Here is a 27,823-nt window from a genome sequence, read left to right on the forward strand (position 1 = left end):
ACCCTAAACCCTAAACCCTAAACCCTAAACCCTAAACCCTAAACCCTAAACCCTAAACCCTAAACCCTAAACCCTAAACCCTAAACCCTAAACCCTAAACCCTAAACCCTAAACCCTAAACCCTAAACCCTAAACCCTAAACCCTAAACCCTAAACCCTAAACCCTAAACCCTAAACCCTAAACCCTAAACCCTAAACCCTAAACCCTAAACCCTAAACCCTAAACCCTAAACCCTAAACCCTAAACCCTAAAACCCTAAACCCTAAACCCTAAACCCTAAACCCTAAACCCTAAACCCTAAACCCTAAACCCTAAACCCTAAACCCTAAACCCTAAACCCTAAACCCTAAACCCTAAACCCTAAACCCTAAACCCTAAACCCTAAACCCTAAACCCTAAACCCTAAACCCTAAACCCTAAACCCTAAACCCTAAACCCTAAACCCTAAACCCTAAACCCTAAACCCTAAACCCTAAACCCTAAACCCTAAACCCTAAACCCTAAACCCTAAACCCTAAACCCTAAACCCTAAACCCTAAACCCTAAACCCTAAACCCTAAACCCTAAACCCTAAACCCTAAACCCTAAACCCTAAACCCTAAACCCTAAACCCTAAACCCTAAACCCTAAACCCTAAACCCTAAACCCTAAACCCTAAACCCTAAACCCTAAACCCTAAACCCTAAACCCTAAACCCTAAACCCTAAACCCTAAACCCTAAACCCTAAACCCTAAACCCTAAACCCTAAACCCTAAACCCTAAACCCTAAACCCTAAACCCTAAACCCTAAACCCTAAACCCTAAACCCTAAACCCTAAACCCTAAACCCTAAACCCTAAACCCTAAACCCTAAACCCTAAACCCTAAACCCTAAACCCTAAACCCTAAACCCTAAACCCTAAACCCTAAACCCTAAACCCTAAACCCTAAACCCTAAACCCTAAACCCTAAACCCTAAACCCTAAACCCTAAACCCTAAACCCTAAACCCTAAACCCTAAACCCTAAACCCTAAACCCTAAACCCTAAACCCTAAACCCTAAACCCTAAACCCTAAACCCTAAACCCTAAACCCTAAACCCTAAACCCTAAACCCTAAACCCTAAACCCTAAACCCTAAACCCTAAACCCTAAACCCTAAACCCTAAACCCTAAACCCTAAACCCTAAACCCTAAACCCTAAACCCTAAACCCTAAACCCTAAACCCTAAACCCTAAACCCTAAACCCTAAACCCTAAACCCTAAACCCTAAACCCTAAACCCTAAACCCTAAACCCTAAACCCTAAACCCTAAACCCTAAACCCTAAACCCTAAACCCTAAACCCTAAACCCTAAACCCTAAACCCTAAACCCTAAACCCTAAACCCTAAACCCTAAACCCTAAACCCTAAACCCTAAACCCTAAACCCTAAACCCTAAACCCTAAACCCTAAACCCTAAACCCTAAACCCTAAACCCTAAACCCTAAACCCTAAACCCTAAACCCTAAACCCTAAACCCTAAACCCTAAACCCTAAACCCTAAACCCTAAACCCTAAACCCTAAACCCTAAACCCTAAACCCTAAACCCTAAACCCTAAACCCTAAACCCTAAACCCTAAACCCTAAACCCTAAACCCTAAACCCTAAACCCTAAACCCTAAACCCTAAACCCTAAACCCTAAACCCTAAACCCTAAACCCTAAACCCTAAACCCTAAACCCTAAACCCTAAAACCCTAAACCCTAAACCCTAAACCCTAAACCCTAAACCCTAAAACCCTAAACCCTAAAACCCTAAAACCCTAAACCCTAAACCCTAAACCCTAAACCCTAAACCCTAAACCCTAAACCCTAAACCCTAAACCCTAAACCCTAAACCCTAAAACCCTAAACCCTAAACCCTAAACCCTAAAACCCTAAACCCTAACCCTAAAACCCTGAAACCTTAAAACCCTGAACCCTGAACCTGAAAACCCTGAAACCTTAAAACCCTAAACCCTCATCCCTAAAACCCTAGACCCTGAACCCTAAAACCTAAACCATCCCTAATCCGTATAACCCTATAGCCCTATATCCCTAAAACCTCTAACCCTAAACCCTTACAACCCTAAACTCTCACATGGCAACGACTCATTATTATACAAAGATTTGTATCGTCATTTCTAAATCAAAAATAGATAGACAAAAAGAATTAACATAACAAAAAAGTACCATAATCGAAGCTCAAAATAGGATCATCAGTCATCAACAAAGGTGTTGATCAAAGCACTTCATCTTCAACAGAAGAAGATAATGGTTTTCCTTAGACAGAGTCCTCTTCTTCTCTCTTGATTCTCCTAAGGTTTTTCTCGGTCTCCCCTATGGTTTGAAGGAAGAAGATTAATTCATATTGTTTTATAAAAATAAGTTTCTTGTTTTTTAAGTTGTGCCCCACAGTGCTGGAAAAAAAATTCAAATTCGTGCTAAAGTCTTGTCATTATCTTATTGGCCACCAATAAAATTAAAATATTAATCTGATATGTCGCATTATTTCAATCAAAATTTTCAAATCATTATTCAAATATTACCATTAATTTTATTTAATTTTAGTTAATGAAGCCACAGTTTTGACTAATTTGCTTTTGTACCTGTATTAGAACATTAACATCTTTTTTTTTTTTTTAGGTGGTGACACATTAGAACATTATGTACCCGTATTAGAACATTAACACTTATGTATCTGAACTAAATGCTCTGTATTTGTAGGCCTAAGACTGAAAATTCGAGTTGCTGGAGCTTGGGCTAAAAGTGTGCAAAACACAATGTTAACACACCATACTAACTGATCAGAACTCCCATTAGGATTCACAGGTACCTAACTAACTGGTACCCTAGCAGGGCAAGACCAAATACCATACTAACTGGTATTAGAACATTAACATTGATTTAGATAAAGTTTTAGACAAATTTAATTAATGTCACTTTTTAGGTTTTGATTACTCATTCTAGGAACAAAATCTGTCAGACAATCTAGGAATAAAATTAGCCTAAACACAGATATGATAATACACCCCTTTTATATCATCCAACTTCTCTACCCGTTTCCCCCATTCATAGCAGAAAGCCTGAAAGGTCTTCATTGATTTTGAAAACTTACATCCTTCCCATCTCTTTCAAAAATCCCAAAAAATAGGCATTTACATCTACCAAATTACCAATCCTGTGGGAAATATGCAACATTTTTTACGTTGTCAAAACGACATAGAAGCACAATAAATTACAATGATATAATTTTTTAGATTGTAAGGTAAACGATGTGGTATTTGCATTATGAGAAACAGCTGTTGGGCCTGAATTTACTCTTTATTGCTGGAGGAACGATCCTTCCTCTGTCCACCCAGAATACGGGATATCTGCAAACCTCTGCTGAATGCTTGGTTGAAGAGCATTCGTGTTTGGAATTCTGAAACAAACGGGAACCAAGCCAAGAAAGCAACTGGAATAAATAGAAGCCAGCCAATGATCATTTCATAGCCACGAGCAAGTGCCTTAACTGATTCCCAGAATCCAGCTCGTTCAATCAGCGGCTTACAAGCTTGCGCAATCTATTTCAACCAAAACATCAAGTAATGCAAACAAAGGATGACAAACATGAATACTTAAGTCGAATCAGGAAGAAATGGAGCTAATATTTGCTTTGTTATGTATAAATAACAACAGTTGAAGCTCGGAAAGACCTTGGAAAAAGAAGACGTTGAAGGCCCACAGAAAGTGAATAGGACAAATGGAAGGACTAAAAAAAGTAAATATTTAATCTATTTTACTTACAAGAAGCAATCCCCATCCAGTTGGCATGAATGCAAGAATGCAGACTACGATGTCCTTAAGCGTCATATGAAGGAGTGCTATTAAAGTGATGAAAACTGAACAGAGTGATAGAAATACTAGAGCCTTGATAAATCGAAATAGAAGCTGGAATTTTGCACTCAATCGTCTTCTTCCAAGGGACACAACCTGCAAAAGTTCAAAACAAAAAAGTTCAACGTCAAGCATGAATTTACTTTCAGGCACTAGAAACTCATTATTTATGTGAATTAGTATCAAAGGAAAGAATTTCCTATCAGATCGTCCTGAAACAAGAAGAAAAAGACGAGTCTACTGCTATTTTAAGACAGGTAGGAGCCCAGAGGCTCTCTCCCTACTTACCTTCATCAGCAACAATATTACAATGATCACAACCCATGAAACTCCATAAACCTGTAAACCAGCAAAAGGTAATTAAAATTACTGTAGCTACCCTGTTGTTAAAATTATAAGATTCACATGCATTTCATATTAATGAAAAATGCAGCATATACCAGGAAACTTCTGGTATTCTTAATGATTTTCAAATGATATACGAGCCCATATTGATAGATGAAAAAGCGCAAGGATAACAATATCTCAGCAATGATACCCCGCTTCCCAGAATAACGGAGATGCTCTTGTTCCTTTTCCCACCAAGATTCCCAACTTTTATCTGGAGGTACACCTATCCCTCCATGGTTGCTTATCCATTTATTCCAATCTGCCCAGTCATCAACAATCTTTTGCCACTCAAATCCTGATGGATTGAAGAGAAAAGGGGCAAAAAGCCATGTCCCCACCATAAACCATATTGATATGATGATCAAGACATATGCAACTGAACCTCTATATGAATGACCAAACATTTGGTATACAAGAAGCAGAATCATCAGTTCAATCCCCTTGACAAAATGGCTGCGAGAGTAGAGCCTATAGTTCTCGGCAAACTTAGCATGGACCACAACAAAACCACGACCTGTACCTCTGTATTGTGCACCCCCGTGAAGCAATGTCCTTCCATAATAGTGGGTTTTTGTTCCCAGAGAAAATGTGAAGAATACAGAAGCTAACTGTAATTGCATTATTATGAAATCAGTTAATGCATGCCGGAAGCCCCTCTCCAAACCAATTTCAATCGTCATAGGCAAGGCCAACAGAAATCCACTTTGCACAAAAGACTGAGAAGCAAGAGCTACTTGAAGAGGCTTAATGTCTGGAATAGCTTTTGCACTGCTCAGCTCCTCTTCAAGTCCACTGAGAGCAAGATAAAGGCGGCCGTAGAGGAAGACATAGACTGTGAACACTGTCAGCTGTCAAAACCAGAAACAGAATGCGTTTTACATAATTCTATGGTATCATCTAGCACAAATGTAGGCAAACATCTTATTTCTTATACATACCAACGTACTGAAATAGAAACCGATAGTGGTGAAATAGCATGACAACATTCGGAAGAAATCAAATCGGTGCCCAAGCCTATATATGTCTCGACTTAATGTCTGCTCACCATTCCCATTAGCTACCTTTGCCTCAAACATTGAGATCTGTTGAAGGCCAACATCCCTCCCTTTGCCAACTTGTATATATTCATGATGAGTAACATTTCCTTCGCGTAGTGTAGAATTAAAACCTACATAACATGGATAGATGGAAAGATTAATAGTTGAGCCATCACATACTCATTGAGTCTAGAATGAAACAGTTTTCCAGATAGAAAATGCCTGCAAATATGTCCTCGCTTAAATTGATGACTTTGGAAGCTTTGCTGACACCCCCTCTAGTAAGGTGGAAAAGTCTATCAAATACATCTGGGTGACCATAGTGGAACCGAACTCTGAATGGGCAGAAGAAAATCATGGATTCACGCAGCAAACATGAGCATAAATAATCACAAGATACATAATAATCACAAGGCACGTGAAGTTGGAAAAAGATTGTGAATAAAGAACATGTACACTTATGAATTCCTTGTATCACTAAACTGGCACGCTTAGGTGTTGCTTGTATATGTCCCGTATACTTGGGCTCGTCTACTCTTTTGATCAATTTGTTTACTAATCAAAAGAATATATAAATGAGGGTAAAACTTGGTCAGAAACATGCAACACCAACACTGCTGAGAGTTTTAACTATGATTATCGGAAAATAGTTTAAACTCTGAAAATCTGGTAGTATCAATACTTTATTAGGACATCTGAACAGAGACTGATGAACTCAAAACTTTTGAAGTTTGACCTGATAATAAATAAACAAGAAAATTTTGGTTCTCCTGACTCTTGCATAATTTCCACAATTTAAATAAAAGGAAAAAAGGAAATTCTAAATTCAGAAGATTCGATTTTTGTGGTGAACTAAATATTTTTCCTGAAGATTTATTTGATGAAAATATTGTAGCATTCTCATTGTTTGATTTCTTCACAATATATGTTATTAGAAATTTTTTCTACTGCACTTGGTAACCCAGTTTGCAGTTCGGACCTACCAATAATAACTTGACAGTGAAGATAATGGATAAGAAAAATCAGCTTAACCAGCATATAAAACCAGCATTTCTGGAACCTTATTTCACTGCAAAAAACTGGAACTTAATAGGCAGATTGTGAGCTAGGCATTCAGTACAATGACAAGAGACTTTACTAGCTAAGCCAGTTGAAAGGAACTTAATTTTCTTGGAACTATGTATGTAAAAATATTGTCAAACAAAGCAGAGGCATACATGCATGCATGTGTGCACACATCTAGAGAGAGAAACCTTACTTCAGAGGGTCAGCTAATAGCCGCTGCCCAAGCGTTACAAAGCCATTCTCCTGATTAGACATAAACCATGCCAGCGATGAAACACTGCACAAATTGACAAAAGAAATTATGAGGAGCCAGTCAACACACATGCAGTCTTAGTTACGAAAAGCACTACAACCAAAATCCAGTTTAAAGATTAGCAAGGCAACAAAAGTACCTGCCAGTGAATATATGCTCTCGAAGTCCAAGGATTGTTGGAAATCTCACGCCATCATGTTTTTTAAGAAATTCTTCCAGCAAGTTCCTCATCTTGAAGGCTTCTTCCAAATAGTTCTCCTGTTGAACACTTTACTTAGGGGATGTTTGAATGCAAGATTTTCTTGAAAATTTCTGAAGTTTTTTAGAAAACATTTAAAGATGGGTTTTATGGTGTTTGATAAAAGTGGAGGGACCCATTAAAAACATGTTTGGTTTGAGAAAAATTTTCAGAGATGTTTCTATAGGGATTTGAAAAGTGGTGGGGCCCATTGAGAATGTTACAGAGATACTTTTAGTAACTGTGTATATCTAGATAGTATAGCAGATAAATAGGTTGGCTGTAAATAGACTTAACGTGTAAATACTAAACATGTACAGTAAAACCAGCAGCAATTAGGCGCTGGAATCACGCTGAACATTCGGCACTCGGTTGTAACTCTCTCCTATACAAATGAAGGAAACCAATGGAAAGGGGTATTCAGACCAAGCTTGACAAAGAATAATACTCTTAGGAGTAAGATAGACACCCCCGGGCTCGTACTTCTTTTCTTCTTTCTCTTGAAAGTTCTCTCTCTTCATTTATGAATAGAAGAAATCGATATTTTTAGTTTTGTGAAAATTTTGCATGTTACAACAATCAGGGTAAGATGTTTTGATTATTGAGAATGTTTTGGTGTGAAGATGTTTGGGTTGAAAGTAGGAAAGTCTGGAGAAACTTTTGAGAAATGTTTGGTGCCCAAGCATGACCTATATTAAATATTGTATAAGAGACCAAGTTTCAATAATTTGTAGGTTTGTATGCGTGTGCACACGCATACAAACACCATATGTTTGCCATGATACCTGATTCATATCTATAGTTTGCAAGCCTTCCCCTCGTGTGAAAATAATGGCATGATTTTGATTTTCTGGCTTCCCCTCACCCAGTATTGCTGGCCCAGGAAGCTTTATCCGATATATAATCTGTGATACACATCCAAACAATCAATTGTGAAGCTCTAGTCCGAGTTAAAAAAATCTGCATGATATCACTGGGCATACAATTCTTATGATTGGATTCCGATAAACAATCCTAAAAGCATTTTGACTCTTGAAAGTCAGAAGTGCAAAGTTGAAGACAGAAAAGAGTATCCGTCATTTCAATCAGCCCCCGATTATTATTTTCTCTTGGCACCAGATCACAAAGGCCATCTTTATGTATCACTTCTCATGATAGGAAAGCTATATTTACTTTCTTGCATCACTGTGTAATCCACTTTCAAGAATAATCTAAGACTCATACCTGGTCCAAATTTTGAACAGGCTCAGAAGAATCAATTGACTTAGTTGGTAAAGCAGCCTTTACAAGAACTGAATAATAGACCTTTTGAACTGTTTTTTTGGAGTTAACTTTGCCAGTTTCTTCTACTTCATCAATGTAAGCTACCCGAAGAGAAGGATACCTGAGACAAGGAAACTAGGAAACATAACTAATAGGTACTTAGAGAAGCAATAACATGACATGAATAGAATGTGGGAGACATACTTTGTCATAAGCTTCAGAATGTCTTTAGCATGAGAATGACCAGACCGTTTGTCAATGCCATACTGTTGGCATGATACCACATATGTGAACTTCATATCAGCTATCGCTTGACATTGTGCCCATAATGACCTTTCACTCTTTGAGTGTTCCTCACTATCTAATTCAGCCACCCTGTAGCCTTTCATTAGATCTGAACAAAAGCAATCAGCAATTACAAAAATAAGTGTTACACTATGCAACAGATGATCAAATGAGAATTTTATACCCAAGCTATTCACCTTCATCCTTAGCCATATCCAGAAAAGCCTGAAGTTCCAAAGCTTTACGATAATACATCATGCCTCGTACTTATTTTCAAGAGTAGCGCAAGTATATGCAAAGAATACTCATAACTCATCATTAGATAAGGGCAAAATAGTGCTTATTCAATTCCTAAAAAAAACAAAAACGAAAAAAAAAAAAAAAAGAGATAATACCAGTCCTGGTCAATGTCTGGCCTCTATACGATGCCCACAAACGGAGTTCTTCACCTTCTTCTCTCAGTTCTTCTTCATCAATACACTTCATTCGTTCTTGAAAGTTTTTCCATTCATCTGTAGGAAGTCGCCATGTTATGAAAGAGCATGCCAGACAATCAATAAGTTATTCAAAAGGAGGAGACCGGAGAGGAAGAAGAGGAACCTGGAAAGATCTTTTGCAAATAAAAAAGTATGGAAACTCCGTCTTCTTCATTGAGCTTCTCTAGGTCATCTATGGAGAAAAGGACATCTTCTATATTGTAGGGAGTGAGGACGCTATTCCCCCACCAGGAATTAAAAAAAAGCAGCAGCAAATATGTCAGGTAAGATATGTTGCAATTAAGATCTATTTTAAAAGGATTATCTACCTACAAAGATAGACAACTTTGGCATCATGTATTTCACACACTGAGAAAATATGAAACCAGAACTCTGGTCTTGACATATAGCAAAATACCAATCTGTATCCCCCAACACAAGAGGGTATAGAATCTAGATAATGTCGTAGGGCTTCAACATATGCAGCAACTCACATGCAAGGGAAAATGCAAATCTTAAGTGAAGATATGGTGAATGCTTGGAGAGCTTACGAGAAGGAAAGCATATTTCGGACTTTGGGTGCAGTAGGCATGTCCATAAACAATGAATTGGAGAAGAAAGAAATACGCCTTCTAGCTTCCAAGTTGGATGGCACATCCATAGCAGACTCCTTTACGGTAAGCAATAGATGAAGCCTTTTAATCTGTATAGAAAATAATGCAGTTATGCAGAAACAGAGCCAGGAACTCATAAGGGGTGCCAGAAGAAAATTCCTATTGTATAAAATTATTAGTTTCATACGCACTTAATTTTTAAACAAGAGAAACAAAGTAGGATTACTTTTTGCACTGTTTATCATATATAATTAAACATATAAAACTTTCTACATAGTTATTGTGAGAAAAGAATATTTTAAGTATAGCCTTACCACCCCCCCCACCCCCCCCACCCCCCCTTCTCTCTTACCAATCCAATAGTCCGACCAGTGGTATAATGTAAGGGACTGGGTCCTTTATTTTACAAATGTAACTGATATTCTTGGTAGACTAATAACTTTTACATGCTGCACAACGCTTGTAACACTAAAACTGAAACTTACTTTTTCCTTCCAAGCTTCCGTTTCTGGTGCAGGAAATTTAAGTTTACCAAAAAACTTATATCTTTCAGTGAAGTTCATTCCCCCTTCTTTTCCATTGAGGCCACCATGACTTGACTCTACCAAACTACATGAGAAAATAACAAATGAATATTAATGGTATTAGCACAATAGTATAATACTTAAGGAGACAGTTGCACCCAAGTAATATACCTAGGAACCTCATCCTCCATTATATCTCTGGTCACAATCTCAAGCATGTTGAGCAGGACAATTACGACCTCATCCTTGTCCTCCTCTTTATTCAGTAACTGTTAAGGATTCTAAATTCAGTTACGATTTGTTACCAACCTTGATTCAGCAGAAAAAAATAAAATAAAATAAAATAAAAAATTGAAGCTAATCTGAAAAAGCAATTACCAAATACTTGATAAGCTTAACAAATTGTTCATAAAGGCTAGGTAGAGCGCTCATATTCAATTCCGTTATCACAGTGTCGTTTTGTATATAAGAGTCAACTTTGGAGAAAAATTCATTTATAACCCTGGTGCAACAGACCAAAAAGCAATAAATAAATGCATCATGATGGATAATTATTGTCTTTTTGCTCTTTTAATTAGATATATATCAGATCGTAGAAACTCACATTTTTTCCCGTTCTCCTAGAACCAAAAAGTTGATCATATTTTTAAAGGAAGCATAGCACTCACGAACAGCACAATGCATGTAATTATCATCTTTCAACCTCTTTTTCAACTCACGGTCTTTTCCATTGCTGTCTTCAGCCATACGCAAAGCTACTGGAATCTACAGCAGAAGCACCGGTTTAATTCATTTACAGGTTTTATTAAGGCTAATTAATGCAGTGAGTCTTGCCTAAGTGTGCTTGTTTTTGTCGAATGTACATGTCTATTGATATTCCTAGTATTTATATGGGATGTGGAGATGTAGTTCTCCCAGTCAAGTCATTTTGTATCTAACTTTGAATTTTTATCAGAGTGGTTGAGCAATGCTCCCTTTTATCCATGTCCTTATCCTGTTGTGCATTATGATTTTCTAATTCTCCCCCTTACTCCCACTTACACCCCATCAATAATGGATGTAATTTAACTCAGGAGTAGATAAACCTTGCTAGCAAGTAAAAATGGAGGCCATTGGGTAAGATCCAGATCAGGGTCTGCACAATAAGGAACAAGCAACAGGTCCATTTCCCTGCAAATTTTACAAATTTATGCATCATAAGACACATGGATTAAGAAAAAAGGAAAGAACAATCAAAATTTATAAACGTTAAATTGTAACTCACAAGTCAGAAAAGAAATTAAAAAGAAAAGGCAATACGTAAGGTTCATCCCAGAATCAAGAACATATCCTAATGCGGAGTTTCATTTTACCAGTTGGTAATCAGATCCTCCTCTCTAAAACTACTGATTATTTTGTTCCACAACTGAGCAAACTTGGCTTCCTCCTTCTCGTTATTAGTTGGGATCTGAAATAACAAACACAGAACTATCCTTGTAGGAATCAAAAGAGACAGTTGCTGAATTAATTTAATCAGTTATTATCAATTGTTGCTGTCAATAGTTTAAAACAGAAAAACCTCATCGAATTTGTGAGAGGAAGTGTCGTTCAGTCCCTTCTTCTTGGTTACCCCATTCCTTTCCACTGGAACTAAGCGGGCATTGAAAGCACCCGGCAGTGATTGGAATCGAGACCTCAGCAATTCTAATGTTCGAATCTGAAAGTAAAACATTAGGTTTGATATTCAATGCTAAGGATAAAGAGTTTCTATGTGCTATTAACATATGGGAATGGAGTAGTCATGTATAAGAGCTTATCTGGTACTGTCAGGGTACTACAGAAGATTGGAGTCAACCAGCAACTTATCTGTATATGTATGGAATTCATGCAACTATATATGTGTTTATCATGGAATTGTATTGCCTTGCAGAAAAAGGAGTATCTTACCCATGCATTCATGCCAACAATGGAACAGTGACATTATTCAAGCAATAGACCATTCCTATCTACTCTAAAGGCAGAAGATCATGAGAATTACAAGAGTAGAAGGTTTGAAAAATGTACATAGAAAAATGTAGTTTTCTACATGCCTTGGATCCTATTAGGATTGCACACCCTCACCACAATAAGGGCCCATTTGGGAACACAATTGTTCTTATGTATTCTCAGATATTCTCAAATATTTCCTTTCCAAACACACCCCAGCACAAAACACTTGGAAAAGTTACAATATTTTTATTCGACTTTTTCTCTCTCCTTTCTCAAAACTCAAAAAAGCATTTTAACTCAAACTATTTCACTACTATTCACAGATATTATTAGTATTCTCATTACTATTCACAGATATTATTAGTATTCAAACGAGCCCTAATTTTACACCCTCTATGATGCACCCTCACTTTAAGCACCAACTATTAGTGATACAGCTACATCTAAGCTGTTCTCCATATGATAGCTTGTTGATACATATCATTCTATCAATTTATCGTTGGTCACTGCCAACATAAATTCAGTTTTTACTGCTGAACAAAATACACAGATTAAATCCTATCAGTAGTGATAGGAGCTGTGTGAACTGTGTAATGCTCATATTATCCTTGAAACCATATTCTCATCAATCCATTTGAGGGTGTAGTCTACCAAGATAAATGGGAACTAAAGAAAGGAGCCCCACCAACCTCTCCAAGACGAAGAAATGCACCATTGATACCGCCAAAAATTGTGGAGAAGATAGCATACCAAATCTGAGTATCCATAAAGTAGACCTGAGAAAAAGCTGCTTCAATTAGAAATTTACCAAATGTGAATATATTTGTTGAAGTTACACTTTTTCCTTCCCTTTCATGTTTTCTCTCCGTACACTTTTTCTCCTTCACTGTCACGATGGGCGATCTGTTCCGGTGACCATTGCTGGAAATAATTTTCTGTAGCTATTTTTTGTGTTATTCAGCAGTGACAATGGGCTTGATTAAACATTTATTAATCGAGACTAAAGTTTTTGTTTTATCATTGGAGGGGGGACACTATCTGCATCTCACTTAGAAAAATAGGAAGTTTACTAAGGAGTTGGTCCTCAGCTTTGCCAGCACTCATTGGCTTGTGAATACAGTGGAAAAATGTTCATTCTTGGAGGGAAAAAAAAGTTTTGCAAGGCTTATTGCGATGGTGCCAAGGCACTCTTTTCTCACCGTCGTTCTAATGATTTTGTACGATTTTTAGAAGTTACAGACTATGGTGGCAGTGGGCGGCATGGTCTTCTAGCGATCCTGGAAAGCATGGAAGGAAGGGGTGGAAGAGCCTTTCCATGGAGATGAAGCAAGTTCTGTCCATGCCTATCCCGGCTCTATGGAAGTTCTTTATAGATTCACCGTTTGGGGAGGCTTGGGGAGGATGGTGCTCAAATGAGGTATGTGCCACATATGGGTTGTGGAAATACATTAGGAGACATTGGAAGAATAACAAATGGTGGGGTGAACGTAGGCTCCAAGACACCTTCCTTGCCATTTTTGAGATTGCATGAGAAAAGGATGCAGAGGTAGCCGATCTCTTGGTCTTTTCTAGTGGCTCCCCTTAATGCAATGTAGAATTTATTACAACAACCCAAGACTGGGAGATGGAGACTATCAGAGAGTTCTATGAGGCATTGTATTTTGTAAGCATGATAGAGGGTAACATAGATAAGATGAGCTGCAACCCCTCCAAGAAAGGAAAATTCACAGTCAGATCGTTTTACCAAATTCGAGCGAACCCTAGAATGACCATGTCCGCATGGAAGAGTATATCGCATATGAAAGCTCCTTCTGTCCTTCAAAAGCAACTTTTTTTGTATGGACAACATCTCTGGAAAAGATCCTCAACATAGATCATTTAAGGAAACATCGGGTAATGGTGTTGGATTGATGTTGTATGTGTAAGCAGAATAGTGAATTGGTAGATCATTTGTTCTTACACTACAGGGTGGCCAAGACATGTGGGATGATTTTTTGCATTGCTATGGGTCATGCCTCTTAGACTAGTGAATTTCCTTGCAAGCTGGAGAGACCTCCGAGGCAACTCACAAGTGATAGCAATCTGGAGAGTGGTTCTGTGGAAATACCTGGTCCCCGATTTTCAGGGATACAACTGCAGCAATTCTGATTTTATTATTAGTTGACTACGTTAATTTAGGACTAAAGAGATTCTCGAAAATTCCTGATATCTCTATTAGTTTGTTTCCCATTTCGTAGTTTCCTATATTTGTATTTGGCTAGTTTCCTGATTTTGTGGTAATTAGTATCTTGTTACCAAATAAAGTGAAAGGAACTTTTCTTCCTTCCATTATATACAGACTGTACATTTATCATTGAGGAATAAGAGAGAATTATTTTCTTCTCTAAAAATCAACAGGATCCTATATGTATGTGCTTGTGCATTTGGCAGGAGAGAACTGATAGGAACTTCAAAGATTGTGAGAGAACAATGGATGAGCTTAAAGTTTTCTTTTTTAAAACTTTGATCTTATGGGTGGGATCTATTGAATGTAATGGGCTAAATTTCCATGATGTCCTACTTTTGATCGTAAACTCTAATTAGGTTATTCTCATGTATACTCCCTGTGTACTTGGGCTTTGCTTACTTTTATGAATAAAATTTCTTGATTATCTATAAAAAAAAATTAAAAAAAAAAATAGAAGTTTACCATACAATGAATAGAGTGAAACAGTTAATGGGATGGATATGGCACTGGAAAAAACAAAAACATACAATAATTATAGGAGCCCAAAGTGCCATCACAACGCCGATGTTCTTCTTGGCTGCAAACAACAACTGATGACATCACAATCTATTCCCACAATGTAATATTAAACATTCATCCAGCTATTAGTACCTTGAGGGAAGAATTCATGCCACTGAAATTTTCTTACAGGAACTTGCATGATAAGTTTGGTTGGATCAACAAGAGGCTTAATCTGCAAAGATGAATATTTTGGCTGGATTTACCCCTTACTTGACACCAGAAGTCTTAGATACGGTTTTTCAACATTCCATAACTAGACCACAATGTACATAATGAATATATTGACAATTTTCATTACATAAGTCATTGCATTGAGTAAAAAGTGTTCTTAAGATCAGAGGTATGTGAATGCACTAATTTTATATCTGTTAGATATTAATGTTATTTTACTAGATAAACTAAACTTTTATCTCTTAGGTAGAAGTTAGATTATCGTATGACTTATCTCGAGAGAGTTGGTTATTTTCTGACTTCACAGAGGGAGTAAAAGCAATATTAATCAAAACATCTTCTGCATCATAGATCCAACATTGAATCACTATATTTGAATTATTTGACCACTGGAAGTCTGGCAGTAAATCATATCGATACCATCAAATGTTCAGAGTTCCGTATTATACGTGTTCAATCACCTATGGACACTGGAAAAATCCATTTGTATGACAAGCATGTTCATTAGCAACTTGTTATCTTAAATTACTCAATAGATTTTGTTCACTCTGAAGACATTATATAGTTTTGAAACAGATGTTGCTGAAATAGTTTGACTACCTTTTGTTCACTCTAGGATGTGACATAGTTTTGAAAACATATGTTACTGAAATACTTTGACATGTCATTATATATGGTAACATTATTTCTTTCACGAATAAATCTTTTTGCAAATCTATTTATGTACATACTAAACACACCTCTAATGTAGAAGCCTAACACATAAGCTTACATAAAAAAAATATTGGTATTTTGAAAAATTTTATGAATATAATGGGTTCCACAATAAGTGATGTTATACACCCCAGGCATGTAAATAGGATAACTCAGTAACACTATTTCTCCCATGAATACACTAAACATACCATTGGTGTGAAAGCCCGCCACATCAGTTTACATAAAAAAGTATTGGTATTTGACATTTCTAATGAATGCAATGAGCCACACAATAAGTGGTATGTTACACACAATACTTGTCAATATCATAACTCTTCTCCCACTCCACGAGTATATCATCTGATGAGAGCTCTCAATGGTTCTCCATCACACTCCAATTGTCAGTTATTTAGCTTATCCAACGTAAAAGTTATTGTTTCATGTTACTAAGAATTCCCCTGTACTTCTTAAAGTTTCAAATAGGGTTATGCAAGTATCTAGATGAATATAAAGTCATGGTAGTAGCGTTTCTCCCATTCCTCATATCATTGGATAATGGTACTGTAATACTAAGGATAAGTGAAATACCTCTATGTAGTAACTGAATGCCAATTTTGATATAATCAGGAGAACCCAAAATATAGTGTACCTAAGATTAGAGCAATTAGAAGTTAATAGAGGCATTGGTTAATCTCATCTAACCCATGCTGACCTGATAATCCAAGTTTGTTGTCTTACTTAATAAGAGAAATTGAGCTCTCTTGCATTGCCCTTCCAACATAGAGCCGAGGCTACAATATAGCAAAAAAATTTAAAGAAAAGAGAGAGAGAAAAATATAATTTTTGAGAGATACTTTACAGAATAATAATAATCAAGTAATTAGCTAAAAATCAGTTTCAAGTACAATATCCTTGCGCATGTAAAAAAGTAACACATTGTCAGAAACAATCACAAGTATCACTGGAAATGTCCAAAAACATGCATCTGCATACCTGCGACCACCACATCAAAAGCATCACAATCTTACGGTTTGATCTTTCAAGAAACCGGCGAATGAAAGGGAACAGAAACAACACTATTGCAAGCATGTTTGGAGATAAGTAAATGAGGATGGCCAAAATGAACAAAGAAGGTGAACTTGGGCTATTTCCAAACCAACTCTTGATGGTCTGTGCAAACCCAGGAGGGTTCTTCCAACTATAGGCATAAGTTACAGGCAAAACTATGACCCATGTTGCAGCAGAAACAGCCTTCAAAATATATCTTAACCGGACATATATTGACATGCTCTGCCTTGCTTGCCAGCTCAGGATTATATCAAGGACAGCTGCGACATTCTCAAAAAAAAATTGAAACAAAAATAAACGTAGTAAGAATTAAGTGCAAAAATAACTTTTAATGAAAACTGTGATAGTAATAATTGAAGCTGTATGTGGACGATACTGTAAGGCTCTCCACATCACTGACTCATAATGAAATGCCTAAATGAGCCTTTTCAAAACTGAAACAAACTAGACCAATGAGAACAGAAAAACCAAGACATGTATCTGGAAAATGATCTTGAAAATTTTAAATAAAATAAAGCCAATGCTGTGCAACAATCAACTACATTTAATTTTTCTTCAGGCTCCAGCTCATTCCCTTATAGGACATATCCTGAATGTTACTACCTCAAGCTTTAGGTTTATCGATTCACTACTTCCTTTCAGTCCTAATAAGTTAATATCTTTTTATATATTTTTTATACAATTTTGACTTCTTCATCATTGGTTACATTACTAGCTTTTGCCACATGTTACATCCTTTGGTAGATCCACTAATGCTGCATTTCAGCAGAATATTTTTGACATCATCATACCTCAGTCAAGGAATAGGTGAAGAGAGATACCAATACTAAAACAAATTATTTTTTTCTACATGCTTCACTAAAACAAGCAAGTAGTTTTTTTCATATATAAGCAACTCCAAAATAAATTTCTACAGTATACATATGAAAATCTAATAATTCCTATACATCTTCGGTTCTTTCGAGATGAATTGGATAACCTTATTAGCTTGGATACAGGCAAGGATCATCTCATTCAAAATTAGGAAGGGGTGTCGGACTTGGTCATTTCCGAAATTCTTTTTTGATAAGTAGTAAATCCCAAAAGCCTGACCACGTATAGATGGCTCTATATGTGCATAAGTATGTAAGGTATTAATTTTAGTGTTTGTTTTCATGCTAAAAAGCTACAGATTGTGAAACAAGTTATAAAATGACAATGTTGAACACTCTCATAATGCTCAATCCCAAAGGGTTCGCTCAAGTGATAAGGACCTTGGTCTTCAGGGTATCCTCCTCAGGGTTATTCCAAATCATTGGGTGCAAACAATTTCTGAGGGCCACATCTCATCAATGGAAAGCCAATGAGATGCAGGCACATTACATGAGTCCAGGGTTTAACCTGATGTTGTGTTTGAATGATCTGGAATTCCTCATCATAAAAAAAAAATAAAAATAAAAAACATCCACATAATTTTCAGCATAAAATGCAGGCGACATTTCTTGATAGCTTTGATAGTATTGTTGGACATGGGTGTTGTGTCCTTGAGTGTCTCGCATACCAATTTTAATACCAAAGAATCCAAAAATCACATATCATCATTCAAGCATTGTAAATCAAATTGGCCCACAACCCTAGCTTGTCATGATCCTAATGCAATTCCAGTGAAACATGTTAAGTTAAAATTAAGTAGAGCAGTTGAGGATTGTTCTCCAAAAGCATCTAATTTCCAGCAAAAATGTGAAATTAAGTTGGAATTTTGCAAATAAAATCATGTAGCCATCATCTATCAAGTTGAAAAACAGAGAATGATTATAAGTACGAATGAAAAGAAAAACACTGCAACTTTCACAACAGCCAATAGATTAGAAATAGTGAACCAACATAATCAGTTCAGCAGGTTTTATCTACCTTGTGCAAGCTTCAATATTGCAGCAGTTATGAAGACACTCAAAACCTTCTTGAAAACATCACCCTCAAACATGGAACTTAATTTTCCCGACCCATTTGAAGCAATGATGATCATTGTCTAAATTGGACAGAATATTAGAAGATTGTTCATATATGGCCTTAAGATAGAAGAACATAATGACAGCAAAAGTAGGGAGATTACCTGTAAACACAAAATATAAAAGCTCCACATTCTATCAAAACTCCTAAAGATATGCCAAAATGAGCGTATTTCAACAAAATTGGTTTTCCCAATCCATCGATCCCGAGTAAAAGATTTATCATCCTGAATATAGAGAATTTCCACAGTTTGACAACATTAGGAGTGTTAATTTATATTGTAATAAATCAGAAGTTTGTTTTACATACGAAATGTAGTTGTACAAAACTCTGCTTTGCCAACTTCAAGGATATGGTATTAGTTCATCTACAGAAAGGGAACAGATTTTACAACAGAGATGGTTATAGTGTTGTTATGAAAAAAATGACAATTTCGGAGTGCTACATATTAGCTATGTGACGTCAGTCATTGAGTGAAGTTACATAGCCCAGCAGTTTATGGTCTTAAATGCATGTCGACACTAAATGGAGTCAGTTAGATCGAGAAAGAAGTGGACAACCAGAAAATTGTGTTTGAAAGATTTGTATCATTGATCAAGTACAACAATTACAGTAGTCCAGGCATTTAGAAAAATAGAGAAGATCATGTAAAAATACAAATACATAAATAGCTACATATAAATCTATTGGTCACAGCAAAGTTTATAGCCACAAAAGTAATAGCTGTCAATAATATCTATACTAGCACTGCTACCAGAAAGCACTGGCTGTAAAGCATGACAGCTCTTGTCAAAAGGATCAAGGACTAATGTTGGTACTTCTCTACAGAAATAGTCTATCGGTACATTCATACAGGATACTTGCTACATTCACATCCTCCATAGCTACCTAAAGAAAAGAATTCCCTCTCCTTTACGAGCAAGTTTATTGTAGGGCACAACTAGAATTTGTAAATCTACTCTTCCTTTTTCAAATCAGGTGGAAGGTAATGGTGCTCTATTTCCTGTTCTGTCCATTTTTGTTTCACTTGTAGATGCCTGGTGAAAATTCAAAATAAAATGGATGGGGCTCAAACAAAAGATTGAATAAGGATATGAGAAATTAGGGGTGTCAAATCGTGTTAACGGGTCGTTTTCGTATCATGTCAAAGCGTGTATATTATACTATATAGGTAAACCCTAACCCGACCCGTTAAGCTTATCGTGTCAAAATCTCAAACCCTAACACGACCTATTAACATAACGTGTCGTGTCGTGTCAACCCATTTTGACCCATTAATGAATATTACTAAATAGGTTGACATGACACAATACGACCTGTTTCAAATTGTTTATATAAATGAGTTGAATAGACCTGAAATTAACTTGTTTGACTTAATTAAATTTAACATAATTTTCTATAAATGTTAAAATCACAATATCTATAAAAATTATAAAACTAACTACAAGTCTAAAATTACAATCTAAACAATAAAAATATCGAAATTCTAACAATTTTACTTTTAAGTAGAAGGGTATAATTGTAATTTTAACTTTCTTAACGTGTCATAACAGGTTATAACGGGTCAAAACAGGTTGACCTGTTATCAACTCGTTAAGCAATGACCCGAACCCATTAAGATTAAACCCTAACCCGTTATTATCGTGTCGTGTTCGTGTTGGGTTAACGGGTCGTATAACAAATTGCCACCCCTATGAGAAATGTCAGGAGTATCACAGAAATTTGAGTTATAAATTTACGTGACTGTTAGACTGTCAAAACAAAACATGTTTATCACAAAGTACAGTTGCAATTAAATTTCAAGTATTATTTATAATAGATAACATCTAGATTACTTTGGGTGCCTACTAATGGGCATGATAATTTGGCTCATAGGTTCTAATTCAATATATCCTGGCGTAAAGGGTATGCAGTTAGCAATGGATTGAGAGTCAAGTAGATTTGATTAACATAGGCTTTGCAAAAGGCCCAAATAACTTTTCTCAATCTCATTCTCTTCCTTTGGTTTCCTTCTCTCAATCTCATACTCTTCTTTCCTTCTGTTAAACTTCTAATCCTTATCATTCTCCCTTCCTTCCTTCTATGGTAGTTTTGTCTTACCTTCCTCTTTCTTCTTATTGTCCTGTAATTCATTTTAGGAGTCCAGAAAATTCTTCGACCATTACTTACACCATACTTGTATTAAAAAGAGCCTTATAAGCCATGTGAATCCCTCTTTTCTCTTTATTTATTGCTCTTAATTCTTAAAGCCCTTTCTTTTTTATTTCGTCCTCCAAGCCAATCCAATTATTGTCTGTTCACTGGGTTTATTATTAGCCTTTGGTGTTGTACGTGTCAAAGTGGATTACAATTCGATGATCCTTTTTTAGAGGATTTATCCCCCTTATATAGAACATATTTACATATCTATGTACTGTCTAGTTTGAGCGGGAAGAGCCCCTAACATTACGCCTGAGGATTTAGATTACAGCGCCGTATGTAGCCTCCCTTTATTTAGCAGTGTTGACCAGCCTCCCTCTATTGCAGCGCCGTATGTAGCCTCCCGTATGGACTGTTTGTACGTTGACAGCCCCCCTCAAATTGATGCCCGTAGATCAACAAGCATCAATTTGCTACTTAGAAAGCAATGTCGATGACGAGTGAGAGCCTTGGTGAAAATATCAGCAATTTGGAGTTCAGTAGAAACATGTGGAAGAGTGATAATACGAGCTTCAAATGCTTCACGGATAGAGTGACAATCGACTTCAATATGCTTCGTGCGCTCATGATAGACAGGATTGGCCGTGATCTGAATAGCACTCGTATTATTGGCATGTAGAGGTGTGGGATCGGTCTCAGAAAAATCTGGCTCAGCAAGCATACCTCGAAGCCAAATAATTTCAGAACAAGCTAAAGACATCGCTCGGTATTCAGATTCTGTAGATGACTTAGAAACTCGGTCTTGCTTCTTACTCTTCCAAGAGACCAATGCATTACCTAAGAATACACACCAACCAGTGATGGAGCGACGTGTATCCGCACAACCAGCCCAATCAGCATCGCTATAAGCAACCAGACGAGTCGAGTTGCCGGCTGGGAAGAATAAACCACGAGCAGAAGTGCCATTAACATATCGTATGATCCTACGAACAGCAGCCAAATGAAGATGACGAGGAGTCTGAAGAAACTGACTGACTTGCTGTACAGCAAAAGAAATGTCGGGTCTAGTAATAGTGAGATAAACAAGGCTACCCACCAACTTTCGATATAAACTGGGATCAGAAAGTAAGTCACCCTCTTCTTTGCGAAACTTGACATTTAATTCCATAGGAGTATCCACAGAAGTAGCCTCCTATAGACCAGCTGTAGCCACCAAGTCACTAGCATACTTATGTTGATTGAGTGAAATACCAGAGGGACTACGATGCACCTCAAGACCAAGAAAATATGTGAGAGATCCAAGATCCTTCATATGAAAGGACTCTAAGAGATGAGTCTTGAGCTGGCCAAGTAAGACAGAATCGGAACCAGTGATCACAATATCATCAACATAGACTAAAAGAACAACAATACCCATATCTGATTTCCGAAGAAACAATGAAGTATCATACTTGCTCTGCTTGAATGAAAATTGTAATAAAGTTGTGCGGAATTTATCAAACCAAGCCCTCGGAGCCTGTTTGAGACCATAAAGAGAGCGACGAAGCTTACACACATGTGAAGTCAGAGAGCTGAACAATCCCGGGGGTGGCTTCATATAAATACACTCTTTAAGATCCCCGTGAAGGAAAGCATTCTTAACATCCATCTGATGTAGTGGCCAATCATTGGAAGCAGCAAGAGCGAGAATCATACGAACAGTAGTCATTTTAGCCACAAGAGCAAAGGTCTCTTCATAATTGACACCATATTCTTGATTATTCCCTAGTGCAACAAGCCGAGCTTTGTAACGATCTAAACTTCCATCAGATTGGATTTTAACTGAATAAACCCATTTGCAACCCAGAGGAACAATGGTGGGAGGACATGGCTCAATGTCCCAGGTGTGGTTGGCCTCTAAAGCGTCAATTTCTTCCTGCATAGCTTGTCGCCAACAATCATGCTTGACAGCTTGTGAATAGCATGTGGGAATATCAAAATTAGATAATGTAGTAGTAAGAGCAGAAGCAAACCACCCATACCTATCCGGAGGTACTGATACTCGAGAAGAGCGACGTACCAAGTGCTCTGAAGGTGCTGCAACTGATTGATCTTGGAGCATGGTAGGATCAGATATTGGTTGAGCCACCGGAAGAGACTGTGAGTGGGAGCGTCTTGTATACACAATACCTGGTTTAAAACGGGAGCTGACTGGATGAAGATCTGAGAACTGCTGTTCAAAAGATGGGAGGACCACAGTAGAAGAAGAAGGTATAGAAGACACAGGAAAGAAATGTTGATTTTCAAAGAAAATAACATTCCGAGAAATGCGCGTACGATGTAAAGTGGGATCATAGCAAACAAATCCCTTTTGACACACATTATATTCCAAGAATGCACATCTAACAGATTGAGCAGATAATTTATGTCGCTCATGAGGAGGTAAATGGACAAAACATACACAACCAAAGATACGAAGATTATCATAACTAGGTTGTTTAGCAAACAAGCGGAAATAGGGAGACTCCATATGTAAGACTTGGGAAGGTAAACGATTAATCAAGTGAGTAGCAGTTTTCAGAGCCTCGACCCAGAACATGGATGGAACAAATGATTCTAACAAGAGTGTACGTACCACATCAAGAAGATGACGATTTTTGCGTTCGGCTACTCCATTTTGTTGGGGAGTAGCAGGACATGAACGTTGATGAATAATACCTTTAGAAGCCAAGAATGCCTGAAACTCAACAGATAAATATTCACCACCAGAATCTGTGCGTAATGTCTTAATAGTCGCAGAGAATTGATTGTCAATATACGCAAAAAACTTAGTGAAAGTACGAAAAACCTCAGATTTAGAGCGAAGAAAATAAACCCAAGTGAATCTGCTATAATCATCAATGAAAGTCACATAATATTTAAATTTTTCACATGAACTAACCGGGGAAGGTCCCCAAACATCACTATGAATAAGATCAAAGTAGTGAGAAGCTCTACTAGCGTGTAACGGAAATGGAAAAATTTTACTTTTACCAAGTTTACAAGAATCACATCGAAGAGATAAAGAAGAACGTTCTTCATTATCAAGAAAACCCGAGTGCAATACATGAGATAAAATCTGAGCATTGGGATGACCTAAACGACGATGCCACATCATACTCAGAGTTGGAACATTATGACAAGTAAATGACTTAATAGACGAAACTGAAGAAAGTAGTGGAACAGGTAAAAATAGTGGAAATAAACGCCCCACTTTAGGTCCCTTCGCAATCGGCTTCCCCGTTACCTGGTCCTGCACAACACATCCATCACCAGAAAAGTGAACAGCACAGTTGTTATCAACTAATTGACCAACAGAAATAAGATTTGTGGAAAGTTGAGGAGCAAGAAACACATCAGTAAATTGAGAAGAGGCATCTCCGATAGCAGCTATTGGCAAGGCACTACCATTGGCAGTCTGAATAGCAGATTGACCAGCATAGGGCCGAACATGACATAGAGCAGTAGGAGTATTTGTCATATGATTAGAAGCACCCGAGTCTACATACCAGAGTTTAGTTGTATTTTTACCTTGAAATCCCATTGCAGATAATACCGAAATTAGCATTTGTTGCACCATTTCTGGTGTGCAATAATTTGTTGCAGGAGGTGCAAGATCGGAGGAAGCACCTGAGGAATGGCCAGGTGCTACAGAAGTTTGAAATGCTTGAGCTTGACGATTTTGGGGACGTATACGACAGTCTTTGATAATGTGACCCTTCTTCTTGCAATAAGAACAGTATTTCTTAGGACAATTAGCAGCAATATGCCCGTATTCCTTACAGCAGAAACACTATAAGGTGCTAGAATGGACAGGCAGTCCTCGTCGTTGAGCAGCATAAGCCATAGGAGGGAACCCTGAACTACCATGAGAGTGTTCCAGAGAAGCTTGAGTACTGAGCCTTTGTTCTTCACGAAGTAACTCACCAAAACAAACATCAAGAGAAGGAACAAGCGAGCGATTTAACAGAGAAGAGAGAACAGATTCATACTCGGGGCGGAGTTTCATAAGAAACTGATCACGACGACGAGTCTCGTTAAGACTTTGAATAGTCGAAAGAGAGGCAACAGGAACATCCGCAGTAACCAAATCAGAATATTCGTTCCAAAGAGTCAGAAACGCTGAATAATAGTCTTGGATGGAACGATTGTCATGTGAAAACAGGGCAATCGTATGCTCTAACTGAAAACGACGAGCACCATTATCTTGATGATATACTTTCTTTAAGTAAGTCCACATGAATTGAGTGGTACGATGAGGCCGTAAGTGGGTGATAATATGTGGCTCAACTGAGCCAAGAAGCCAAGACATAATTCGAGCATCAAGCACATCCCAATCCTTAGATTTATCAGGATTAGATGCACAATCAGTACCATCAATATGCCCCCAAAGATCTTTTCCTTTAAGAAAAAATTCAAACTGAAATGCCCACGTAGAATAATTATTTCCCAAAAATTTGGTACATACAGGTACGGAGTCCATGTTAAAAAAAATATCCCACGGCAAACCCACGGTTAGAAAACGATTAAAGATGAAAATATCCCACGGCAAACAAAAAAATATCCCACAGCAAACCCACGGTTAGAAAATGATTTAAACGAAAAATAAAGCACAGCAAACCCACGGTTAGAAAATGATTTAAACGAAAAATAAGGATTTGATCAAACTGCTCAAAGTTGCAACAAAATACGACAGGAAATATAGGTGGAATAGTTATCCTATCGTTCTCAGGAAATTCAAGTGACTTGACAGATGAAATACGACAGAAGAAATGCAGAGTGTTCCCTTTTCACCCAAGGCAATATCCCTCGGCAAACTAAAAAAAATATCCCACGTGAAAGTGAGGTACCGAAAGCACGCCGAGGCACTTGACTGAAAAAGTGAGTGAGCACGCCGAGACCCAACACGTGACTGAGAAATAAAGACCCAAGACTGAGAAATAAAAGACCCAAGACTGAGAAATAAAGACCCAACACGTGAAAGTGAGCTGAGACCGAAAGTGAAAGTGAAAGTGAGTTAGCGAAAATAAAGACCCAACACTGACTGAGACCGAAAATAAAAGGGAACACTTGCCTGAGAACCTGTTGAGATGAGGGTGCCGAAAGATACAGAACAAAACCGGGAACTGGATTTCTGAAGAGGTGCTGAAAAAAAAATTCTGAAGAGCTTCAGTTTCTGAAGAGCTGGATTTCGAAATTTTCTGAAGAGCTGGATTTCGGAAGAGGTGCTGAAAAGAAAGTCTGAAGAGCTTCAGCGGTAGCTCGGTGAGAATTTCTGTAAAAAAAATTTCTGTAGGACCACAACAATAGAGATAGACCAAAACAAAAAATTTCAAGGAAGCTCTGATACCATGTCAAAGTGGATTACAATTCGATGATCCTTTTTTAGAGGATTTATCCCCCATATATAGAACATATTTACATATCTATGTACTGTCTAGTTTGAGCGGGAAGAGCCCCTAAAATTACGCCTAAGGATTTAGATTACAGCGCCGTATGTAGCCTCCCTCTATTTAGCAGTGTTGACCAGCCTCCCTCTATTGAAGCGCCGTATGTAGCCTCCCGTATGGACTGTTTGTACGTTGACAGTACGACTAGTAAGACTAATTAAATAATGTCGCCTGCTTTACTGAACTCCATTCACTCATAAGGTTCAGCACTTATATCACCTATGGTTTCCCAATTACTCTTAAGCCCCATTTAAAAACCTAGGGATGCAAGTGGCTTCTCTCTCTCTCACCTCAGATTCAATATCTCCTTTATACCTTTCAGTCAAGTGGCCTAGCCTTTATATTTTAGTGTTTCACCACCCCCTTCCTATTTACACCAACATTAATGTTTTCTTCACCAGATCTCCCTTACCTAACTCCCCCCATCTTCCCTTGAAGACAGCCCTTAATATTAAGAATTACATGATCCAGCACCCAAGCTACAGCACATCTCAATAAGAACCTCTCATCAATAAGCTTTGCTGAGAAAGAGAGGAGCAGATAACTGAGAAGGTGAGGAAATTGCTAGTAGTTAACTATGAATCTAACTATTGCCCTGGTCAGAGCATCCTAAAGCTTATTTGAACTAGGCATCGATATGTTCAAGTAATGGATCACTGTAAGCCATAGTTCAGAGGCAAATATTGCAAACAAAATTTGAAGCATGAGTCAAATTTTATGTTACACACTTTGAAACATAACAAGACTAGCAAACCAAGAAACATATAAAAATTAAAGCATACATCATTTTTGTTAACCCGGGGTTGTTCTCGATGCAGGCAAAAGAAATCAGCATCAGCACGCATAGGCCAACCTAGCCGAAAACAATCAGCTGACCTGCAGTCAAACCAACTGAATTTTTATTACCTACATTCAGTACGTATGGGAATGCATATAAACAACAATGCATAGTACCAGAAGTATTCATTTAAATCATCATAATTTCTCCACTGAGAATGCATAGATTTTCCTCCCTTGCCCCTTTTAGCTTCCTTGAAGACAAAAAAGAAATGGGGATTCAAACAACAATTATCAATAACAAGAACTTTTATGGACCGAGGGGGACATGCAGGGAAAAAAAACACCTTTGCTATTGTCTCGTATATTGGGGTTACTACTTTATTTAGAAAGGCCTCATCATCACCACCATAGGCTGGCCTTACAGGTTCACCAGTCATTGGACTGATACTTCGAGCCAGCATCCCATACAACTCAAATGCCATCTATAAGGATAGCAGTACAGAAAGTGAATAACTAAGGATTGCAATACACAAAGTGAATAACTGTAAGTGCCTATATAGCTTAAACTCAGCTATTTTGAATTGGATTCAAAACACGATTGTGAATAATAGTAAGCAAGAAATATTCTCCCTGACTAACCACTTTTCAAACTCTCCTACAATAAACATCATTAAATGGAAAATAGGAACAAAACATGCAGCCCCTGACATCATAAGTTTTACATTTTCAA

At 37.5% G+C, this 27,823-nt stretch overlaps 1 protein-coding gene across 8 annotated transcripts in view; it reads right to left on the minus strand.

The window, feature by feature from the left end:
• Positions 1 to 3,077: 3,077 nt before the first annotated feature.
• Positions 3,078 to 27,823, minus strand: part of LOC122292835 (callose synthase 2) — a 38,704-nt gene continuing 13,958 nt past the window's right edge. For 6 of the 8 annotated variants that reach the window (XM_043101373.1, XM_043101378.1, XM_043101375.1 and 3 more), the window contains 33 exons: positions 27,438 to 27,575; positions 27,268 to 27,344; positions 27,096 to 27,189; positions 18,810 to 18,932; positions 18,608 to 18,725; positions 16,643 to 16,977; positions 16,388 to 16,440; positions 16,238 to 16,298; positions 14,873 to 14,954; positions 14,749 to 14,798; positions 12,684 to 12,770; positions 11,585 to 11,722; positions 11,379 to 11,473; positions 11,112 to 11,196; positions 10,631 to 10,791; positions 10,405 to 10,528; positions 10,198 to 10,295; positions 9,988 to 10,111; positions 9,440 to 9,591; positions 9,013 to 9,125; positions 8,808 to 8,924; positions 8,610 to 8,678; positions 8,332 to 8,521; positions 8,089 to 8,248; positions 7,650 to 7,769; positions 6,766 to 6,884; positions 6,567 to 6,650; positions 5,531 to 5,643; positions 5,210 to 5,439; positions 4,322 to 5,119; positions 4,170 to 4,220; positions 3,792 to 3,977; positions 3,078 to 3,568 (listed from right to left, as the gene is read on the minus strand). In XM_043101373.1, coding sequence (XP_042957307.1) covers positions 3,320 to 3,568; positions 3,792 to 3,977; positions 4,170 to 4,220; positions 4,322 to 5,119; positions 5,210 to 5,439; positions 5,531 to 5,643; positions 6,567 to 6,650; positions 6,766 to 6,884; positions 7,650 to 7,769; positions 8,089 to 8,248; positions 8,332 to 8,521; positions 8,610 to 8,678; positions 8,808 to 8,924; positions 9,013 to 9,125; positions 9,440 to 9,591; positions 9,988 to 10,111; positions 10,198 to 10,295; positions 10,405 to 10,528; positions 10,631 to 10,791; positions 11,112 to 11,196; positions 11,379 to 11,473; positions 11,585 to 11,722; positions 12,684 to 12,770; positions 14,749 to 14,798; positions 14,873 to 14,954; positions 16,238 to 16,298; positions 16,388 to 16,440; positions 16,643 to 16,977; positions 18,608 to 18,725; positions 18,810 to 18,932; positions 27,096 to 27,189; positions 27,268 to 27,344; positions 27,438 to 27,575 — 4,794 coding nt within the window. In that variant the 3' untranslated portion in view covers positions 3,078 to 3,319. The remainder of the gene's footprint in view (positions 3,569 to 3,791; positions 3,978 to 4,169; positions 4,221 to 4,321; positions 5,120 to 5,209; positions 5,440 to 5,530; positions 5,644 to 6,566; positions 6,651 to 6,765; positions 6,885 to 7,649; positions 7,770 to 8,088; positions 8,249 to 8,331; positions 8,522 to 8,609; positions 8,679 to 8,807; positions 8,925 to 9,012; positions 9,126 to 9,439; positions 9,592 to 9,987; positions 10,112 to 10,197; positions 10,296 to 10,404; positions 10,529 to 10,630; positions 10,792 to 11,111; positions 11,197 to 11,378; positions 11,474 to 11,584; positions 11,723 to 12,683; positions 12,771 to 14,748; positions 14,799 to 14,872; positions 14,955 to 16,237; positions 16,299 to 16,387; positions 16,441 to 16,642; positions 16,978 to 18,607; positions 18,726 to 18,809; positions 18,933 to 27,095; positions 27,190 to 27,267; positions 27,345 to 27,437; positions 27,576 to 27,823) is intronic. The other 2 variants (XM_043101376.1, XM_043101380.1) reach the window with 2 other exon arrangements.

The sequence above is a fragment of the Carya illinoinensis genome, chromosome 13, assembly GCF_018687715.1.
Source record: "Carya illinoinensis cultivar Pawnee chromosome 13, C.illinoinensisPawnee_v1, whole genome shotgun sequence".
Taxonomy (NCBI): Eukaryota; Viridiplantae; Streptophyta; class Magnoliopsida; order Fagales; family Juglandaceae; genus Carya; species Carya illinoinensis.